The 21,088-nt window shown below is 26.5% G+C and overlaps 2 protein-coding genes and 1 pseudogene across 2 annotated transcripts; 2 read left to right on the forward strand and 1 right to left on the reverse strand.

Moving 5' to 3' along the window:
• Positions 1-204: 204 nt before the first annotated feature.
• LOC145843099 (uncharacterized) lies at positions 205-6,124 on the reverse strand. The gene is made up of 9 exons (XM_082950563.1): positions 5,969-6,124; positions 5,535-5,709; positions 5,008-5,150; positions 4,157-4,352; positions 3,912-3,953; positions 3,409-3,489; positions 1,559-1,702; positions 1,032-1,288; positions 205-568 (listed from the first exon to the last, which is right to left on the reverse strand). Exons 1-9 carry the CDS (start codon positions 6,122-6,124, stop codon positions 365-367), a joined length of 1,398 nt encoding a protein of 465 aa, XP_082806689.1. The 3' UTR covers positions 205-364.
• A 6,584-nt stretch (positions 6,125-12,708) lies between these two features.
• Positions 12,709-15,280, forward strand: LOC145843100 (elongation factor 1-alpha-like; annotated as a pseudogene).
• A 23-nt stretch (positions 15,281-15,303) lies between these two features.
• On the forward strand, positions 15,304-20,564 carry LOC145843101 (F-BAR domain only protein 2-like). Its single transcript, XM_082950564.1, has 9 exons — positions 15,304-15,316; positions 15,373-15,474; positions 16,422-16,629; positions 17,015-17,176; positions 17,451-17,574; positions 18,383-18,486; positions 18,855-18,953; positions 19,339-19,574; positions 19,982-20,564. The coding sequence occupies exons 1-9, from the start codon at positions 15,304-15,306 to the stop codon at positions 20,008-20,010; spliced, it is 1,077 nt and encodes a 358-aa protein (XP_082806690.1). The 3' UTR covers positions 20,011-20,564.
• Positions 20,565-21,088: the final 524 nt, after the last annotated feature.

Here is a 21,088-nt window from a genome sequence, read left to right on the forward strand (position 1 = left end):
TAACATAATGATTGCCCATATGATAGTTTTTAAAGATTTGGTAAAAATTGGAATATTTTACGAAATACCTTATTAAAAAAAATGATACTAAAAGTAATGACAACACGTAATTTTATTAAATAGGTTTTTTTCAAGGCTAACAAAAACTGACAAGTTCAAACAGTATTAACAAATTTAAACCTATTTGGTAACTATACAACCTGAAAACTTTTAAATTAACTAGGTATTTTCGTTTAAAAAAGTAGCTTGATTATAAATGTTAAACTTATAAGCATGATTGGCAAATTAAACTTTAAGAGCAGTTAAAAACATTCTGAAAATTCGATTGCATATATTAACGGTAAAAAAAAAGTAAAAAATATTTTTAATATTGGTCATTTATAGTCATTCGATCTGCAACCTCCATTCCATTTAGTATATTGTCATTATCGTTTGCATTGCTCTGAAACAGAGACTGTGAGCTGTCAGTATTTGTTGACTGTAGTTCTTCTATTCTTTTAACTATCACTGATTTCAGCTTCACACTCAAAGCAGGGTACTCACAGCACTGGCCAATTTTCAATGACACCTGTTTTGTTATCATTTAAAATAATTAAACACTAATAAAAATATTATTTTTCAAGTAATTCAAAAAAATTAAATATGTATTGTTGAGTAAAAGTAGTGAGAGAATCTATAAGTTATACAAGTCTTCATAAAAATAAAAGATATGAAAAATTGTTAAAAAAAAATATTTGTTTAAAAGTTGAAAAAAGATGGTAGTAAAGTCTTTCATTACATGTATTACATAATACATCTTTAAAATGTTGTCAATTAGTTAATAATTTGCTTTCAAACAGTATTTAACTTAGTTTTCCTTAAAACTTTGGGGGTAAAGATACATTATTAATTTTAAACTTTATTTAATCTTTCAATAAAATATAAATTTAAAACTACTAATGATTTAACAAAAGGAGACCTGATAGAAAAAAATACATTATCACTGGTATACAAGTTGTTTTTCATAAACAAACTGATAAAAACAAACCAACTTTTAAATCTTGTTTAGAATATAATTTGTTGTAGCTGAACAGTGTTTTATACTCGTCCCTTTCGAACTTAACGTTGTTTCCATCATAAATTCTCGATTGGCTGCATCTCTTCAACTCGAGTGACGCAGTGCTGACGTCATAAAACAGAATGAAGCCCAGTTTTGCCGAATCGAGAACTCGGTCGAGTTTTTCATCGCAGAAACGTGGTTGAGGAAAATCAAAAGTTTTCAGTGCAAGATTGAGACCCTCACTGGAACCTGTAAATATAAATAAGTAAAGAACTCAAGTGAATTTCCTGAAAAGTGTTAGAAAAATATTTATTCAAACGTATAAACTCAGTTTTATACTGGTTTACAGTTCTAAAAATAAATAAATATTAGGACTAGTAATAATTTTAAAACTTGTACACTTCAGAAGAGAAATAGTTCTTGAACAATTTGGAACTAGTAAGTAAATCAATTAGAATGAAAAAGAAATCCTTACTGACTTACAAGATCAATACTTGGCAAGTTGAAATATAAACAAACCTTCATCAACCATATGTGGGTAATTAGTAGTGACACTTCCATAATAAAACCACAATGGTTGGTAGTAGTTGAGGTCAACAATTTCCTGTTTAACAACTATCCCGTTGTAAGACACTTTCACTGAAAACCTTCCGAAATTTTCAACTGAAATTGTACAAGATAAAACAAACCCCGTTTAGTTTTTCTATCTATGTTTAAAAAAATACTTTTATTTAAGCTATACTCTAATGTAACACTAAAATAAGCTATAAGCACCCATCTTCAACCTTTTTTTGATTATTATCATTTATTAGTCGAAGTTAGGTTCTTTTTCTTCAATTGTTTGAGAAACAAAACATTTATTTTCACTACTTTTGTTACTTTTTGAGGCAAAAATTCTAAAATTGGATTTAAAATATAGCACAACTCTCAGGTAAGAAATAAAAGTTGCCCACTCTTGAATTATTTTCTTTCAACTAATTTTTACGATTTAAACTACAGTAACATCTCGCTTATTTACGCACATTGTGTCCACAGAAAAAGTGCGTAAACATACGAGAGATCGTAAAGATACGAGAGGTACTAAATATACTTACTATAATGGCTGTTTTTTGATATTGCTTCTACTTAAAAGCAGACTGGGACTTTCTACTTTTAACAATTTGTTTACTTTATTTATAAATATGAAAATAAAAGATAATACTATGAATATATTTAAAAAAAGGATTTAAAATTATATGAAACAATTATACTTGTAGAAAAATTTTACTAATTTTAATAAAAAGTATATTTTATTATTATCTTTATTTATATGTGACTTATTTGATACTTAACGTTTATATTCTATTATTTTTAGCAAATTCAATTTATAATTAAGCTTTTGTTTACAACTAAAAAATGGTGTGGTATCTATATTAACATTTGTTTCTATAGCCTTTTATAAAAATATGCATTTGGTGCTGTAATGGATTTCTTCTTTTGAACAAAAAAATTAAAATATAAGAAACATGTTTATTAAAAATTGTTTATATTACTACAACTTTTTTTAATTTGACCTTTGCCCACATACGGATTTTTTGAATGGGAATGAAATTACACGCCATAAGAACTTGAATCATACTTTAAATTAAAAGATATACAATAAACCTAATTTGTGCAATATTGAAAAAATTAAAAATTTTATTTTTTGAATTTTTTAGAATTCTAAAATGCGTAACTAAACGAGAGTGCGTAACGTCACGAGTGCGTAAAAATGCGAGAGGTTACTGTATACATAAAACAGTTATCTTCAAGTAAATTTTGGTAATATTATTTTTAAAAATAAAATATTCTTATAGACAAATAAATGAATAAATGTTTAAACTACTTGAAAGTTTATACAGTAAGAAGTACCAGAAAATAAAGTTTAGAATAGTAAAGAGTCTTTATAATTAGTTATATATTTAATTTTAACAGGAAAAATTCGTTGTTCACAGTAGAGCTTCAAATTAGAATTCTCAGTTAGTATTATCTGATTAGTCAGAATGAGTTGTGTTACCTTAAAAAAAAAACTTTTATAAACTTTCCATTAACAAAAATATTTAAAAAACAGCTACAAAAAAAATCAGGTTTGAATTAACTTTATAAAAGCGGTAATTACAATAGCAAATTACTTAAACAGGACATTTTATTTTCCAGCTTACTAACAAAAACTTTATACTTGAAAACACATCTTTAAGTTTTTCAAGAAACATTTACTTTACTGACTTTTCAATAAAATTATACTCTACAAACTTAAGCTATTATTTACAACACTGAAATTTAAATAATTTCACCTAATAAAAAAAGCCGCTTTGTTTTTATACTTTGAAAAAATGTATTAGCCAATATACCTGAAATATTGTTTTTTAGAAAATTAATATCTATCGGGTTCCTTGGGCTCAACATGGGAGGTGGCATATTTTCCCTGCTGTCTAGAAAATTTTTTTGTTAAGTAAGTTAATCACAATAATTATTACAAAAAAAAATATTTTAAAATAAATATTGGTTGACAACTTTAGATTATACTTGTGTTAAACTCAGTTTTTTAATAAGTTTGAAAAAAAACACTTTTTGTTAACTTTAGTTTTTATGTTTTCCTTTAAAAATACCTAAACAATGTTTCAAACTGTTTTTTTTTTAAGTCACACTAAATAAATTAAACACTTACTTTATTTTAACATCCTTAAATTTTAAGATCTCCGAAACCTTATAAGATTTTATAATTATGGTGTCAAAAACTCAAAGCAAAATTTTTAAAATGTAAAAATTTTATTCAACTAAGGTTCAGCTACGAATAACAAAGGTTCAAAAATAGTTAAAAATTAAAAGAACATAATATCTAATATAAAACTACTTTTTTTCGTTGGTTTCTTTTTTCTCTTCTCATTCGTTCGATCTGTAAAATCAAGAGTCTAATTTTAATACTTGTAATACTTACATACAATAATACTTGTAGTTGAAACAAAAATTCTGAATCAGAATATTTTTGTACTAAACCATTGAAAGAATGATTTTTAATATAACGAATTAAAATTAGTTTTACTACTTTATATTACAACTCAACTCAAAAGTAGTGAAGAGTCAACAAAAGTCGCTTACTTCTTTCTTCCATTTCAGATTTGGATAGAAACTTTACAACTTTGAAGTCATCATTGTTTTGAAACTTGTTTGTGTTGTCAACAACTACTTTAAGGTACGAAGACTTCTTCAAATGCTGTCTAAACTTTTGCTTGCAATCTTTTAATGGGTAATTTTTATTTGGCTTACTTTCTTGATCAATGTACTTCATATAGTCCTGTTAAGAAAGCAACACTTTAAAAACAGATTTTTAAAGCCTATTAGGTTTTTCAACATTTACATTTTACAAAAAACTTAAAAATAACTTGTGTTAAGTTTTTAAAATGCAAAAACTAATTTTTTTTTATTTACAAAAGGTTTTACACATGGTTTTGCTTGTTTTTTTTGCTTTTGTGAATTATTTTTAATCAAGAAATTTTAGAAGTTGAAAAATTTATTTTTTTATAGTTTATAAGTATAGATAACTTTATTCAGAATATAACAAAATTAAAACAAAAACGTGTAAATCACAATGTTTACAAATCTTTTTGTAATGAGATTTAAAAATTATAACAGAAATAAACAACTTGTATACAAGGTCAAATAAAAATAAAATAAAGTTTCATAAAACTTAAGTAAAACCTTACTTGAACTTAGGATAACTCGTTTTAAATTTTTTAGATAAATTTTAGTTTTTTTCCTGGTTAAAAATTCTTAAAGTTTATTGGTTGGATAAGAAGAAAAAACTTTAGTGCACAACAGATGATACTTTAAAAATTCTACCATATTAAAAAACTTAAATGATTAATAGCTTAAATTGTTTTTTTAGAGAAAACTTAAAATATATTAATTTCTATATCACAAATTTGAATTCCAGCTAGATTATAACGTACAGTGTACATTTTTGTCTCACTTTCATGTGAGTGCTGATTCCAAGGAACTCGAAAACATTGGCTATTTGGTCTGAGGTACTCCAGGCCGGCATATGTATTGTTTTCTAAATGGTGTCTCAAATACAGATGAAATTTAGGTTTTCCTAGCAATCATTGAACATAATCAGTAAAACGTATGATTAAGAAGGAATCAAACAAAAATAACTTTGTAAATTCAGCTTAGTGTATAAAAATATGGTAAATACTAAACCAAAATAAAACATAGTTAAAGCAAATTATCAAAAATATCTAAACAAAATAAACTAGTAATTTATTAGCTTTATTCTCTCATTTATGATTGTAAGACCACAAGTGTTATATTTTGGTCGATTTATTTTTTACAAATTAATTAATCACAATCATACTAATTAATACAACTTTTACGGCAAATGAAAAACTAAAACTTAATCTAGAAGAATTAATTAAGTAAAGAATTAAAGTATACTGTATACTAAAAGCTTTTTCAAAGTTAAAAAAAACTCAGCTACTTGTTTCGATCTCTTTTCTAGTTAAAAGTTTGTAAATTTTGTGGTTTTTTCTAATGTTTTTTTCAGAAACTATCTCTTCAAAATCTTTAGAGCGGTGCATTGCATTTCTGAATATACTTTTCAAACGAATGAACTCTGTTGGTCCCACGTTTAAACTTCGATGTTTAGCCCAAGCCTAGTTTTTTAATTTTTTAAATACTTTTACTGAAAATATATATTGTAGCGCAACTGAAGTCTTTACTTAATATTGTAACAATAAAAGTTTTTTTATGTAACATTAACTATTATACTAATTATCAAGTTTTACACACTTAGAAAACTAAGCTCCTTACATTCTAAGTTTAAAGCTAAATTGTAGTACATAATTGAAAACTTAAAAAATAAAATGTTGTAGGGAAACTTATTATTTTTATTTAAAAATTAATTACACAAACTTTGTATAGCTCATAGCATTTCTCCCAGTTTTCATGGTGCTGATCGACCCATAAAACTTTGATGCAGGTTTTGTTGTTCACCCATTCCAAGCCGTACAGTTTTTTGTCTGTTTGTAAAATCAGCCAGTGCCTTAAGTGCAGCCCAAGTTCATCCATTTGAAAAAAAAAAAATTACAGGCTTACTAGGGTTTATAGGTTTTATGAACCAAAAAAATTTAATACAGAAAAATTAACTCAGCAGCTTTACCTATATAAATATTAAAACAGTAAACTAGTAATGTTTAGTAGAACATTTAAAAACGGTAGCCACTGGTATTTTTAGATATTTCTTCCAGGACTTCTGATTTTCATCCAGGTTTTTGAAAAAATAAATTTATTTATCTTTTTTTAGTAAAATGTTAAACTTGAAATTTAAAAAATGTATTTTATAGTATAAAATTAAGGAAAAGATACTGTAATGCTACTTTAATATGTTGTATATTTAATAAAACCTAAATAATATAAATTGTCTGTGTATATTAACTACTTATAATGAATTAATAATTTCATTACTATACAAATTATCACTATAAAAATTTATTAAAACTCAAGGAGTTTTCATAGTTTTTGTTTAACATTTCAGTTTATTTACAAAAAGGTATCAAATTCAGGGTTTTTCAAGGTTAATTTTGCATAAATTTTAAATTAAAGACTACTCCAGCTTAAATATTGACCTGTTAAAAGCACTGAAAGTAGTTATAGAAATTAAAAACAAATATTGTTCTAATTTAAATAAGCCCTTTTTTTGAATTATAATATTTTATGTATTCATAAACAGACTAAAATAGATTTTTACCATATATTTTAGTTTAAAAAGGGCTGAATATATTACTAAACTAATTTCAATGAAATTTTCCCAAGATACATTGCTAGCTTTAATTATCACGAACTAGGACTTTTTTAGAAATTATACCTCATGTAATACTAACAAAAGAATAACTACTTATTAATTTTTTTTGGATATCAACAATTTACGAGGTCTGATCAAAATAGTGGCAACTGTTGATAAAAATTGCAAAAGCAAATAAGCTTAAAAGTTCAGTATAAAAATATGATAGATAAAGTTATTTTACAAAATTTTTAAATAGAAAAAAGTTTAAGCAAATGAATTTTAAACTAATTTCAAAAAAAAAATTCAACCTACTTTTGTATCAAACGACTTAAATTTAATAATATTAACTTAAAAAAGGCATAAGTTTTTCTTTGTAACATTGTTTTGTTTCATTAAGTAAATATACTAGGTAATTGCAAATAAAAACAAATTTTTAAATGTAATTAAATAGTTCAAGTATAAAAAGCAGTAAACAGAACTAATTATTTTTTAGCATGCTGAATAAAGTGATACATATAGGTTAAAAAAATCTTCTGGTTGGCTAATTTATGAAACTTTAACAACAACAAAATAATTTCAATTTTTTGTAATTTAATAATACATGTTGTTAGAATTAGTTATTGGAACTTTAAATTTTTTTTAATCTAGCAGCACCATGTTGTTGTTTATCAACTTAATGTTTATTGTTAAATAAATAAACTAACTTGATTTTTCTAAATATATTTTTAAGCAGTGACTAAACAATGTATTTACTAAAAAATATTTATTTAACACAAAAAAAATAATGAGCCTAAAAATATTTTCTTAGTTTTTTTACTTCAAAAAATTGTTTTTACTGTTTCCTTTTTCTACCAGCAATACCTCCTGCAATTTGGGCAATGATTTTTAGGAGTGGTTGGAACATCATCTTCAATATCGTAGTCTGAGTAATACTCATATTCATCAGAATCATGCTCGGAACTATCATAGCTGGATTCTGAATATGAGTGATCACTGGAATCGGAATCAGAACTCTCATAGCTAGTCTCAGAGTCAGATTCTGAGTCACTTTGTGTTTCAGGTACTTTGTCATTTTCAGATTCATAGTGTTTAGGAGTTTCAGAGTCATTCCCATCTGAGTTTCTAAAAGGCTGGAATGAGTTGAATAACTCTGGTAAGTTATACGTTTCAGCATCATTACTACTCAATGATATTTGTCTCGTTGAGTTTACCAAACAATCAATTTCATCTTTTTCTGGAATTGAAGACTCTTCACTTGATTCGTCTGTGCTTGACTCACTGCTTGATAAATTTATGCTATCTTCTTCTGGTTCCAAAGGTTCATCATCACTTTCTGAGCTTTCATTGTGTCTGTTTGTGAACCACTTCGAAATGCACATTTTGTGAAAACAATGCCCGCAAGGCATTCTGCACAGGTACTGACCATCCTTGAAACATTCTTGACAAACTGTGCACTGGGCATCAGCTACAAAATCTTTAGTTTGTTTGTCGAAAGCAAAAGAAAGCTCTTCGATCCTTTCTGGAGATATTCCCTTGCTTACAATGTCGTTGGTTCTTCTGGATATTTTCTTAATGAGATCGTTGATGGAGCATTTTGTTTTTTTCCACTTTTCATCCACTACCAAGCAAATGTCTCCAAAACTACCAACTTCACCGCTGTTTATTGCAAATATCAGCTTTTGAAAAACATTTTCAATAAACTTCACTTGCTTAAATTCAGAATAAGTGACTAAATATTCAGTAGAACCTACATTAAATTTGTACTTTGACTTGTAGAATTCTAAAAACTTTTCATAATTTAGAAAAGTTTCAAAAGACGCACAGCAAGACTTGTTTCTATTAAAATAGTAAAAAACTATTTTTCTTTCCAAACCAACTCTAGTAAAAATACCTTTGACTTCAGCAAAATTGTGGTTGTTCAAGAAATCAAAAAATTCTAGCCGAACCTCATCAAATTTTATTTTGTAATCATTTGTATTTTCAGGATTTTTTATAATTTGCCTTGCTATTTCATAGAAAAAGTTAACATACTTTTGTAAAACTTTGAAAAATACTGACTCTACAACATTTATCAATTCACTTCTGGTGTTAATACACTTATGGATACCTTTTGTTTCTATCTTTTTATACATTTTTCTGGAAAATTTATTGGTTGTAAAGTTGTTTTAGGTAACATTTTAAACAAAAATACTACCAAATAAAAATTGAACAGTATAACAACTTTTAACGTTGTATATTATTCAAAATTAGTTTTGTAGTTTACATTTCAAACACTTTATTTACTTGTTAAAGATATTTCAAATTAAATAACACTTACAAAAAACTTAAGTTATTGTAAAGTTTATTTTTATGAGCTCTTGATTTAGTCAAAAAAAAATTATGTTTATTTTTATTTTTTTTGTTATATAAAATTGTATCTAACTAGCTAGCTACATAACTTTTTTCAATCTTTGACTCTTGTAAAAAAAAATAATTCTTGTCTTTTTTTTATGTTTTGAATTTTTAGCAAACTTTAAATATATTTTTATATAGTAGTTGTAAATTACAGAATTAAAAAAAAACTTTTCTTGCATATTTTATTATCTTACATTTAAAGTTAAATCAAAGTGCATTCACTTAAAAATTTTATTATGCCAATACACTAAAATCTTTAAAAAAATTAATATCAAGAAAATTGTTGTATTCAAATATAAATAAATAAGTACAAGTAAAATTAACAATATGTAAATTTAATAGTATGCAAAAACTTTTCATTTTGAGTTTTAGATTTGTTTTAACTATAAAATATTTTTTTCTAGTACAAAAGCAAAAAAATACAGTTTGTAATTTTAAATGTCATTTATGACAGAAACTGTTGTAACAAACTATGAACTCAATATATATTTGAAACATTAAACTTTATAAATCAACTTTTTACTTGTATAAAACCAAAATCAGGTACATTTAAGTATTTTTTCCTAATTCAAGGTTAGCATAGTTGATATTTGTTAAAAGGTTTTACTACGATCTAACTTAAGACTTTTTCAAAGCAATTGTTTTGTATTTTTAGAGGTTGCAAGAAGCCTGTATAACTCAATAGAAGTACATTGATGTGTTTCACACTTGTAAACATTTAAATCTAAATCATCTTTTTTAGAAGCGTCACTTTTGCACAAGGGTTCACTATTGCACAAAGGATCATTTTTGCAAACAGCGTCTTTTTTGAGTAAATAAAATATATAAAATAAAAAGAAAATAAATTGTAAAAATAAATCTAAGAGAAAAATTCATTAATAAAAATTCTAAAAAAAAGTTACTAACCTAGGGTAAGGGTTAGTGGTAACAGTGATAGAAAAAATTAAAAATAAAATATTAAAAAAAAAAACTGGAAAAAAAAAATAATAAAAGAAAAAAGAGATAAACAAAAATTTACTTACCGAGGGTAAGGGTTAGGGGTAACAGTGATAAAATATTTACACATACTTATATAAAATATTAATCAAAAAAAAAACAGGAAAATTACAAAAATTATAAAAAGATTAAAAAAAACAATAAATAAATTAATTTAAAAGTTTACGGACCGAGGGTAAGGGTTTGGAGTAATAGTAATAGCTAAAATGAGTTTAATTAAAGTCTCTAAAAAGAAAAAAAAATATCAACCTGTGCAAAAGTGTTTTCGTGCAAAAGTATACCCTTGTGCAAAAGTTACACCCACCACTAAAAAAGTATACAGCTAACAGTTATTTCCAGAAAGTATTGAAACACAATAACTTTTTGTTTAAAGTAAGTTAATTATATATACTTTTTTGAAAAACATTCAACACGTTTTCCACGCATGTATAACAAACTATTTTTGATCTTTAAAACTAAAAATAGCAAAATTATCAAAAAGTAAAAATAGATATAACTAAATAAGTCAATTACTTTTTCACCAGTACTTTTAACTGCTTTTTTAACAGGTTGGGTTATAGTATAACATAAAACAACTTGTAAAGCAACAAACTAACATTGTTATGAAAATTATGCTAACAAAATATACCAGTTAGAAATATTACTACTGTTCATAAACTCATCTTAGCATACTTCACTTTAAAATAACATTGTTATTGTACTTTATTAGAAATTTTATCAAGAACATTGAATCATTCTTAGTTGTACAAAACTTATTTTACTTTAAAAACAATGACTTAAAAAATCTTAATAAAATATTTCATTTATTTTTATTTAAGAAACAGCAAAAAGAATTAAAAAAGTAAGTAATTCAAACCTAATTACTTATAAATAATCTGAAATGCTACTTGTTTAACTTTAAAAAGCTAGCCTTTGTCAGTCAATTTTTTTTTTACTTAAAGTAATAAGTGCCACAAAATAAAATGCTGTTAATAAATCATGTACAGTAATAAAAAACTTTTTTTTTTTTATTCTTTAAAACTAGAATAAGATTTTAAAAACAACCTAAATAGCCTGAACTGTGGACAAAAACATCAAACAAGCTGGAGTTTTCTAAATGGTCTGTTAATAAATCATTAAGGTACAAATTGGCCTTCAAGTTCATAATTAATAAACTTTTCCTCTGATTTATTTTGTAAAAGAACTTTTTACATAGTTTTTAAATTTAGTTACTAAAATTTAGAAGAACCTTGCATCATATATTCCAATATATTTTCAAATAGGTGGATTTTTTTTCCTGTGCTAAAACACTTAGAAGTGAAGTTTTATAAGTTTTCTATAACTTACTACAATTTAAAACTAATTAAAATGAATAATTATTTATATAAGTTTAACATATGAAAACATGAAGTAAGCATTGCTTTTTAAAAGAAAACCTTAACTTAAAAGGTTAGATAGTACTTAATTAAAAATTATCTTTAAAATCTATAATGTAATTTAAAGTAATAAATAACTCAAAAAAGTTATACCACATAAATCACATATACAGGGTTACAAAAGAGTTTTCAGTGAATTTCTTACAGACTTTGTGGATTTCTTCAAGGTTTTCAAAAAACAAATATTTTGGCCTATTATTAGTAAAAAACTAAACTTAAGGTAGTAGAAGTGTATATAAGCACCGACGAGGTCTTTGACCAAAACTGAGTTTGCATTAAAAAGTCTTTTAAGAATTAAATAAATAAATTATTTCTCCTCTAGAAATTGAGATCTTTTTATTTGTGCTGTAATGAACTGATGCAAAATCCTTGCACTATTCATTGTTGAACGCTGAATATTAAGATAATATTTAGAGCTTGCTACAGTTATGAGAAATGAGGCTTAAAATCAATGATGCAAAATTACAGTTAAAATAAATTATGCAAGATTTCATCAAAACATAACAGTTACGATGTGAGCAGTTAGTTTGTGTGTGTGTGCAGCTGAAGCAACAACTGAAGTTTGAACTACTACAAGACTAATTGATATTTTAGTGTGTAGTTGTAAGTTTTGTTTAGATATAAAGTTAAATTGTATGTTAACTGCTTTAAATAATTTGAGTTAAATTTAAAAGTTTAATAGTTATTAAATCTTTTATAGTTTTATTGTTCACTAAAAGTTTTATTTAATATTTAGTTTATTGTTTTAAGTGTTTTGAAATAGACATAAATTTTACCATTTCTTAAAGTATTTTATAACTTACTCACTAAAACTTGGTTTATTATTCATTTGCACTATTACTAAGTGATTTATAAAGTTTTAAAAGTAATTTATATTTTTTACTATTTTGCTTGTATTTCTTTGTTGTTCTTTTGTATAAAAGATACGTCACCAAAACTGTCTTGTCTGATTATATAAAGTAGTCTAGGGTAGCTTTAAGTATGTGATAGATAAAATCCACTGATAAGTTATAAATGAGCACAAAAGTACTTTACTTTAATCATGTCCAACCTAAGTAATATTAATGAGAAGTTGCATTCAGCAGGTCCTACGCATAAGTGTGCTAGAAAGTCACCCAGCTTATAAGAAAAGTATAAGCAAAAAGGTAAGGCTGACAATCTACCCACAGAATGTCAATCAGACCCAACTGAGGCTTTGGATATTGGCCCACCAACATCCTCAGCTCAGAGTGTTTGAAAAATTAAAATGTATAAGAGTAATAAAAGTGTCTTAAATAATATAACAACATTTAAAAGATACTTTTAAAGCTAAATTAAATATGCTTTTTTATGAAAAAAATGTTTAAAGAAACAAAAAAATATCTTTTAATAGATTTATTATATTAAAAAGAAATTTTGTTACATTTATATCATAAAACTTTTAAATTTCATTTTTTTCAAGATTTGTTTTCAAAATTTCTGAAACTCAAGGTTTTCCAGTACTTCAGAGATTTTGGCAACCCTGCATTTTGAAAGTATTTACAGTAATACTAAGTAAAAAACACCTAATATTCTAGTCATAGTATTTACTATTTAGGTTTTAATTAAAAACACATAACAAAAAAATTTGGTAATTACCTAGCATGATGTCCACAAATATCGAAGTGAGATTATACAATGTTTTTCTTTTTAGTTGCTATAATATTTTGAAACTTATTATCTGAAAGTTCATCTTTAATTTTAGTCTAAAAATATTTAGAATTTTTTGTAGTTTGGGAAAAGAAATATGATATACAATTACAATCTCTTACTTAAAAGTCATTATCTTAATTAATTTTTAAATAACTAAGTAATTAAATAACTATTTAATCATTTGTATATCTTTTTTAAAACATAATACCTTTTTAGACTTAAAATTTACACAAAAAACATTGAATTTATAGACTAAAGTTAGGGTTAAAAAAAACATCAAACATTATACAATTACAGTTTGATATTGGTGCGACATCATGCTAGGTAATTACCAAAAAAATTTCATACAATAAAGTAAAACTTATAGATATCTGCTAAAACTGACTGATTTAATTTAAAAACTTTCTACTAAACTCACTAACTATTCACTATATGCCAAATCTTCTTAATAAAATTTATTTTACACAGTCTAGTCTGAATGTTGCAAGCAAAATTTATTTTGGCAAGGTTATTTCTGATAAAATACTATAACTAGTACTTTATGTGTTTTAATTAGCATACATAGATTTAAATTCAATTTGATTTAAATACTTTTAATTAGTTTTCTGATTACAAGTATAGAGGACAAAAGTATAAAGTGGTATATTCGTATTTAATAAACCATATTTAATAGTAAAAACTATATTAATTTAACATAAATTTACCAACACTTTTAATAGTTTTAAACATACAACAATTTTACAAAATTATATTAAAGGTCTATAAAAAGATTTTAAGTCAAAAAAATAGTTCTTTATTCAACTACCACTTTTCTCAAAATTTTTAAACAAAACCAATGTCACAGAATTTTGTTAGAATTTATATATATCATTCTTATAAGATTTTTTCAAAGTGTATCTACCCGCAAAATAACTGCTAGCTACTTTACATAGATATATGTCAGAAATGCACAAAAGGAAACTTTTGCGCTGGTTAAAACATTTTTTGTTTAATACTATTTTTTTTAGTGTTTTTTTACTCTCCTGCAAAATTGTAATTTGTGCAAAGTTATCACTAGTGAAAAATGACACTTTGTGCAAAACTGCCCTGTCTAGGCTGTAGTACAGATTCGTGATTTTAATTTGTAGTCGTTCTAGATTGTTGCTTGTGTTTTGTTAGTGTTTTGCAAAGTGTGCATGGTATTAAGCATACAAATTAGTTTAAAATCACACAATGTAACTTTATATTATTACAATTATATTAATTATTAAAAATTTCCTTACAACTAGGCATGAAGGATAACTAAATTTAAAAAAACTCCTGTGTTTTCTTCAAATTTTTATTATTATTTTTAGTTACATTAAGAAAATATAGTTTTCTAGTTTGAGTAACTTTGTAAAAAGTGTTAAATGAAATCATTAAAAAATTTCATGGTAGAAAAACATCAGATTTACTCTACTCTCTTCAATGATAAACGTTTTTAGAAAATAGTCTACCACCACTGGACATCTTATCTACAAATGTGGAGGAATTGACAAGCGTACTATTGAAAAATTCAAAAAAGAAGCAGCTGAGAAAGGTAAGGGATCCTTCAAGTGTGCTTGGGTTATGGACAAATTGAAAGCTGAGCGTGAACGTGGTATCACCATTGATATTGCTCTCTGGAAATTTGAAACCTAAAAATACCATGTCACCATCATTGATGCCCCAGGACACAGAGATTTCATCAAGAACATGATTACTGGTACCTCCCAGGCCAATTTTGGTGTCTTGATTGTTGCTGCTGATGTTGGTGAATTTGAAGCTGGTATTTCAAAGAATGGACAAACTCATGAGCACGCTATGCATGCTTACACCTTGGGTGTCAAGCAACTTATTGTCGTTGTCAACAAGATGCACTCCATTGAGCCTAAATACTCTGGTGACAGTTTCAACAAAATCAAAAAAAAAATCAAAAAATTACTTAAATTTCTGCAAAACGTTTAATTTGAAATTTTTTTTAGCTTTACATGGTAAGCTTAAGTAAAATTATATTTTACCCGATAGTTAGATTATTTAAAATGAAGTTGAATTTACAGGCCGTCCAAGGAACAGGTCATCTCTGAGAGGTTCGGCTGATAAGAACGGGCTGACTAAAGAAAGTGATAAAAACGCTTCGTCGGATGAAGTTAACAGTAAACGTTAGTTGAGTTTTTGAGTTGCTTTAAACTTTAGGTAAACGTAAGTTGATTATAATTTAGTGTATTTAGTAAGAGCAAGAGCTGAATTCAGATTAAAAAATATTTTTTGATCATCTTACAAAGTTTTTATATAACTAATGTCCTATTTGGACTTTTAATTGAATGTCTAAAAAAAAAGTTTATTTTAATTTGTCTTTCAACAATTTAAACAAAAATATAATTTCTGTAACAGATATATCTTAGATATATTGATAAAATCGGTTTTAAATATTCAAATTAGTTTGATTCATTACTTTCGTTGATAAATAGTTCAACTAAGTTAGTATCCAAGTAATACATTTATTCATCTAAAACAGAGTTTCCCAAAGTGGGCCATCTCAGAAATTTAGGGGGCCATGATGCCAAAATTTGAAATTTAGACAAGATATTCTAAAATTGATAATGAAGAAAAAAAAGGAAACTTATACTAGATATTACGGTAAAAGTTCAGAAATTTAGGGAGCAACAAGGACATACTTTAAAATTTACACTAAATATTCTGGAGTTGATGATGATGAAAAGCAAACACGGTCTTATGCGTATTTAAAAGTAGTTTTTGTGGAATCTTGTAAGAGGTCGTCACAGCTTGTAAATTTCTTTAAAAGGGATTTTATGAAAAAAATATTGTTTAGCCCTGATTTAGAATCTAAGGAAAATAATTCAAAAACAAATCTACTGAAAAAAGTTAGAAAAATTTTGACTATTTATGACCTTTTTGAAAATTTATACACACAAAAATTTTTAAAACAATCCTATATTTCTTATGAGAACTTTTTTCAAAACAAAAAAACCTTTTATTTAAGAAAAACAGGAAATTTAACAGTAAATGATTTTATTTGCAATTAGCAAGCATAAATTAAGTAGAAGCAAATACTTCCTAGCAAAAAATCCCTTTTTACGAAAAACAGAAGCGCCACTGGCGTCGTCAGAGTCGTGGGACTCGATTTCGTCCGTTCGCAGCTGCAACACGCCCTCCGCGGACTTTCCCGCCACCAGGGGTCCGTCGCACTCGAGAGGGGGAAGCCCCCTGACCGTTTACAGCCACGGGGACCAGGTTCCGTTCGCGGTCAACTTCAAAGAGGTCGTCGACGCCACCATGAAGCCCCACGACGGAATGTTTGTTTGTTGCTAATAACTGAATTGCTCATGTCGGTGATTGCTTAAAACATAACAGAACTTAAAAATTAACTGAGTTAGTTTTACTAATAGAATTGACAACTTTGATAAGTTCAGTCTGAATTTGTTGCATATATAATATATTAAAATAAATTTGGTTATATTTTTTTTCAAAATATAATTATTAATCATTGTTTTTGTTAGTCATGTTTTTTTTCGATTAGAAACATTTATTGAGTTGAAATAATTCTAAATGAAGTGTTATGAGATAAAAATAGTAGCTTTAAGTGTTTTTTTTCTTCAAATAATTCTAAGCTGACCAAAATTTTACCACAAAAAAATGTAAACAAGAAATATTTTTAATTAATTTTGTTACACTTCCCAGGTATGTAGCAAAAGTGAGGGGGGAGGTCCACCTTTCATTTTTTAAGGGCGTCGTAAAAACTTTATTGGCCAATCAGAGCGCTCCGTTGTCGGAACTCTCCTTTGAAATCACCAAGGTCCCGGTTGCCATGGAGATAGTGCCCAACAAATACCTGCTCAAAATGTTTGTTAAGTTATTTATTAATTGGTTATTTTAAAGCGCTTGTTTAACTAGTAAACTGATTTTTGGTTTTTCTTTATAATTGATTGTTGTTCAATTTTGTAAATTATTGCTTATAATATTTTTTGTTTGATATAAATACAATTGTATTTAAAAAATAATCTCAATAACCTCCAAGTAACAACATTAAGCAACGTTAAACATTATTAAACATGTACTGGTGACCAAAATATTGCATTTTTAGTAAATAATATTTGTGATGTTTATGACGTCACAGGGAGTCGTTGAATGACGGGGTGGCATTGTTCAGTTTCAACATGGCTGAGTTGGTGAAATATTTTCACAAGGTTCAAGGAGACAAGAAAAGTTCGTACGTGGTCTTCACTGCCATCAAGTACATGGTAGTAGATTTTATTTAAATATTAATTAAGACTGAATATATCTAACAGATTGAAACATTTTCACAGGATTATTTAAGATAAACAATTAGTTTTTATTTGTTTTATCTGAATTTGCAGTTGATTTTTTTTCGGTCTTTTCTTGGCAAGGAAACGTTTAAGTCTGTGGATTAAAAATATACATTTAATTGCGAAAATACCGTTAAATCTTAAATCAGTTTTTTTCTGCTATTTTGAACCTTAAAAGTCGATTTGTTGGAGTGTTTTTTAAACCTATAACACTTTACATTTCTTAAGTCCGCAGGAACTGGTACTCCACTCTCTGCAAGACCGGTTAAATCTGAATAACTTTAAATAGGCTTGATTTTTTGTCTTAAACTCATTTTAGGAAATTTAAAAACTTTACTAATGTATGATAATTGAGCAACTTAAATAACAACTAATAAAACAACAACAAAAGTTAAATATTCAAAGTTCAATCAAAAGTTTTTAGCAAAATACGTATTAAAATTAAAAAACTGTATAAAAATAGAAGTTTGAAGAGATAATTAATTTTAAAAATTATTACTTTTTTTTTCAAAGTACAAAGGAAAGTAATATAACTAATAACAGTCAACTGCTTATCTGATCAAAGCTGGAGTTCTCAAGGAAATAAAATATTTTATGTTGTTTGTTCTTTTTTGAATCTCAAACCTTCAAATTAAAAGTTGCAGTTAATTCAATTGCATAGAAATACTTTTCAATTTAATCAAAAGCTCTGGGGTTTTGTTTTATGAAAATGATAAAGAAAATAACAAGCAATTTTTTTCAGTACAATCCAGAACCAAGTAAGTGCAAAGACATACTTCCAGTGGATTTCAGTTGCAAGTGGAGTAATAATGGCAGCAACTCAAATCATGTAAAATTAGAATACAGGTTATTGAGCGTTTATGTTGAATTTGAAAAGTTAAGAAATATTTGTTTATTGTTGTAATAATCAAAATATATTAACATAAGAAATTAATTGCTTTTTAAGTACTTTGGTAATAGCTCAAAATTTATTTTTTGAAAACTTAAAATAGATAAACTTAAAATAGATAAACTTAAATAAACACTCATAATTATGGATATATGAATTATGTTTTTTTACTGTGTTGATAAATTGCAAAAACACAAAAAAACATTTGTTAGTTATGTATTTTAAGTTAAGTTAAATGTGATTATTCATATATACATGGTTTAAATTACTTGAGGTATTTTAATATGAAAACAATATAATGAATCAGCATGAAACTAATTAACAGTTACAACAAAGAGATGAGCTTGGTGTCGAGCTTGGAATTCATTTTGCCCGTTGACAAGGAAATCACCAAAGTTGAAACTTCACCGCTTCCAGCTACATGGTTTGTATTGAATTGTTTTTGTTTTATGTTTTTAAAAACTTGTTAAAAGGTTTTTGGGAAGGATTCTTGTACACTATTTTGTTTGAAAGTATAAACGTTACAATAAATAACGGACGATGATTTAAAACAGTCGGGTATCAATTATTTATTATCCTTTATAAAATAGAGTAATGGATAAATATTTTTTACCTATAAATTTTTTTGACTCAAAATAATGGCAAACCCTGCTCTAAGTACTGTCTTAAGTTGATAGGCTTCAATATTAAGCAAAGACACATACATAGATTTTTTATATTCCTATACAAAAAATTAATTAGTACATTTATCTATCTTTCAAAACACTTTGTTATTCATACTTTATTTTTCATTATTCACACTTTCGCAGGAAACCGGTTGAAAAGCGCCTCTGCTGGAAGAGTGGCGGCTCTTTTGCGCCACCGAGCGGCAGAAGCGTGGTTACGGAGGGCGAAGTGGTGACTTGCGAGGCGTGCCAGTCGCCATCTAGCGGAAATCAGATTGCCGCCATTTTCGCGTCGCCGAACGAAGTGGTGAGCGGGGTGGGGTTCCGGGTGAACTGCCCGGGGTACAAGGCCACCGTCGTCAAGAAATCCTTCAAAACAGGTTTTATTTTAATTAATTAAATTAATTTTCATACATGCCTTAATTAATTCAAAGTTTTTGTGTTTATGATGATAGCTACAACTTTTCTGTTTGTGTTAATTGCATTTAAATGACTTTGTTCACGTGCGTTTTTTTATACAAAGTTTCCGTGTATGCAATGCTAATTTTTTTTTATTTTTCTGTTTCGGTATTCCAGCATTAGTTTGATTTCTGTTTAGAGAATCAAAATGTGAAGAGACTTTTGATGTGATGGGTGTTTAATAGTGTGTAATGTTTGAGTTATTTTAAACATTAGAAAAGTGATTTATATAATTAGTCAACATTTTTTAAGGTTTAAATTTACTCTTTAAAATACTGAAATAATTAACTTTGTTAGTTTCACAGCTAAGTTTAACTTTTTATTTCAGGAAAGTATTTTTCAACGCTCAGCACATAGTGCTTTCAATTCTCCTCCGATCCAACATATCCTGGTGCTAAATTCATGTGAGGGAGTTTTCCTTTTGTTGAAATTCATGTGAGGGAGTTTTCCTTTTCTTAAAATTCATTTCTCATGAACTTCCCTTTGTTGAAATTCATGTGAGGGAATCTTCCCCTTTTTAAAATTTTTGTGAGGGATTTTTCCCTTTGTTGAAATTCACGTGAGGAAACTTCTCTTGTTCAAATTCATGTGAGGGAATTACCCTTTGTTGAAAATCGTGTGATGCTGCTGCCCGAATCACTCTCTTTGATTTTTTTTTTATAATTTCTGTTGACGACTTTTTTGAAAATTGTTGTGCGATGTACTAAAGTGCAATAATAGCAAAAACTTGTTTTTTTTTTTAATTCTTTTTTCCGCGCAGTGTTCATATAATTTTGATATTTTCTACTAAAAAGCAGTCTTTCCGCAAGAGCTTGGTGTAATATGCTTTAACTTTTATTTTTAAACAATTTTTACACTAAAAGTTACAAGTAGTTGACTTGACATTAAGTTGTTTAAGCTTATTTTGTCTATTATTAGTTTTAGAAGCTATTAAGTATAGTTACACTAAATTAAGATCATTCTAAAGCACTTGCTTATTTCAAACAAAATTATGCTTGATTTTTATGGTTTTATTTCAACTTTTGTTAGTTGGAAAAATGTTTTATTGTTTAACTTAAAAAGCTTAAAGTTTAAGAATTGTAAATAGATAAATTTATTTCTAACTTTTCACATAAATAGTTTGTACTTAAGCTTTTTTTAGTTATCTTAAAGCTGTAGAAAAATTAAAATGTAAAAAAAAAATTTTTTTAGTAAACACAAGTTCAAATACAAAGTTTTAGTTTCAAATTAAGAAAACTTATTTATTTATACTAATAACTGTAATGTTTAAATTCAAACAACTTTTAAGCATATTTTTTTTTTCTTGTTTTGTGGGAAATAATTTTTTTGTAGACGCTTTGAATAAGTTAATTAAATTCTAATCAGTTTTTTTTTAATTATATTTTAGTAACTTTTGTTTTAGATAAATCTATTACTGTACTAGAAAAAAAAAATA

The sequence above is a fragment of the Thalia democratica genome, chromosome 8 (genome assembly GCF_965202585.1).
Source record: "Thalia democratica chromosome 8, ktThaDemo2.hap1.1, whole genome shotgun sequence".
NCBI lineage: Eukaryota > Metazoa > Chordata > Thaliacea > Salpida > Salpidae > Thalia > Thalia democratica.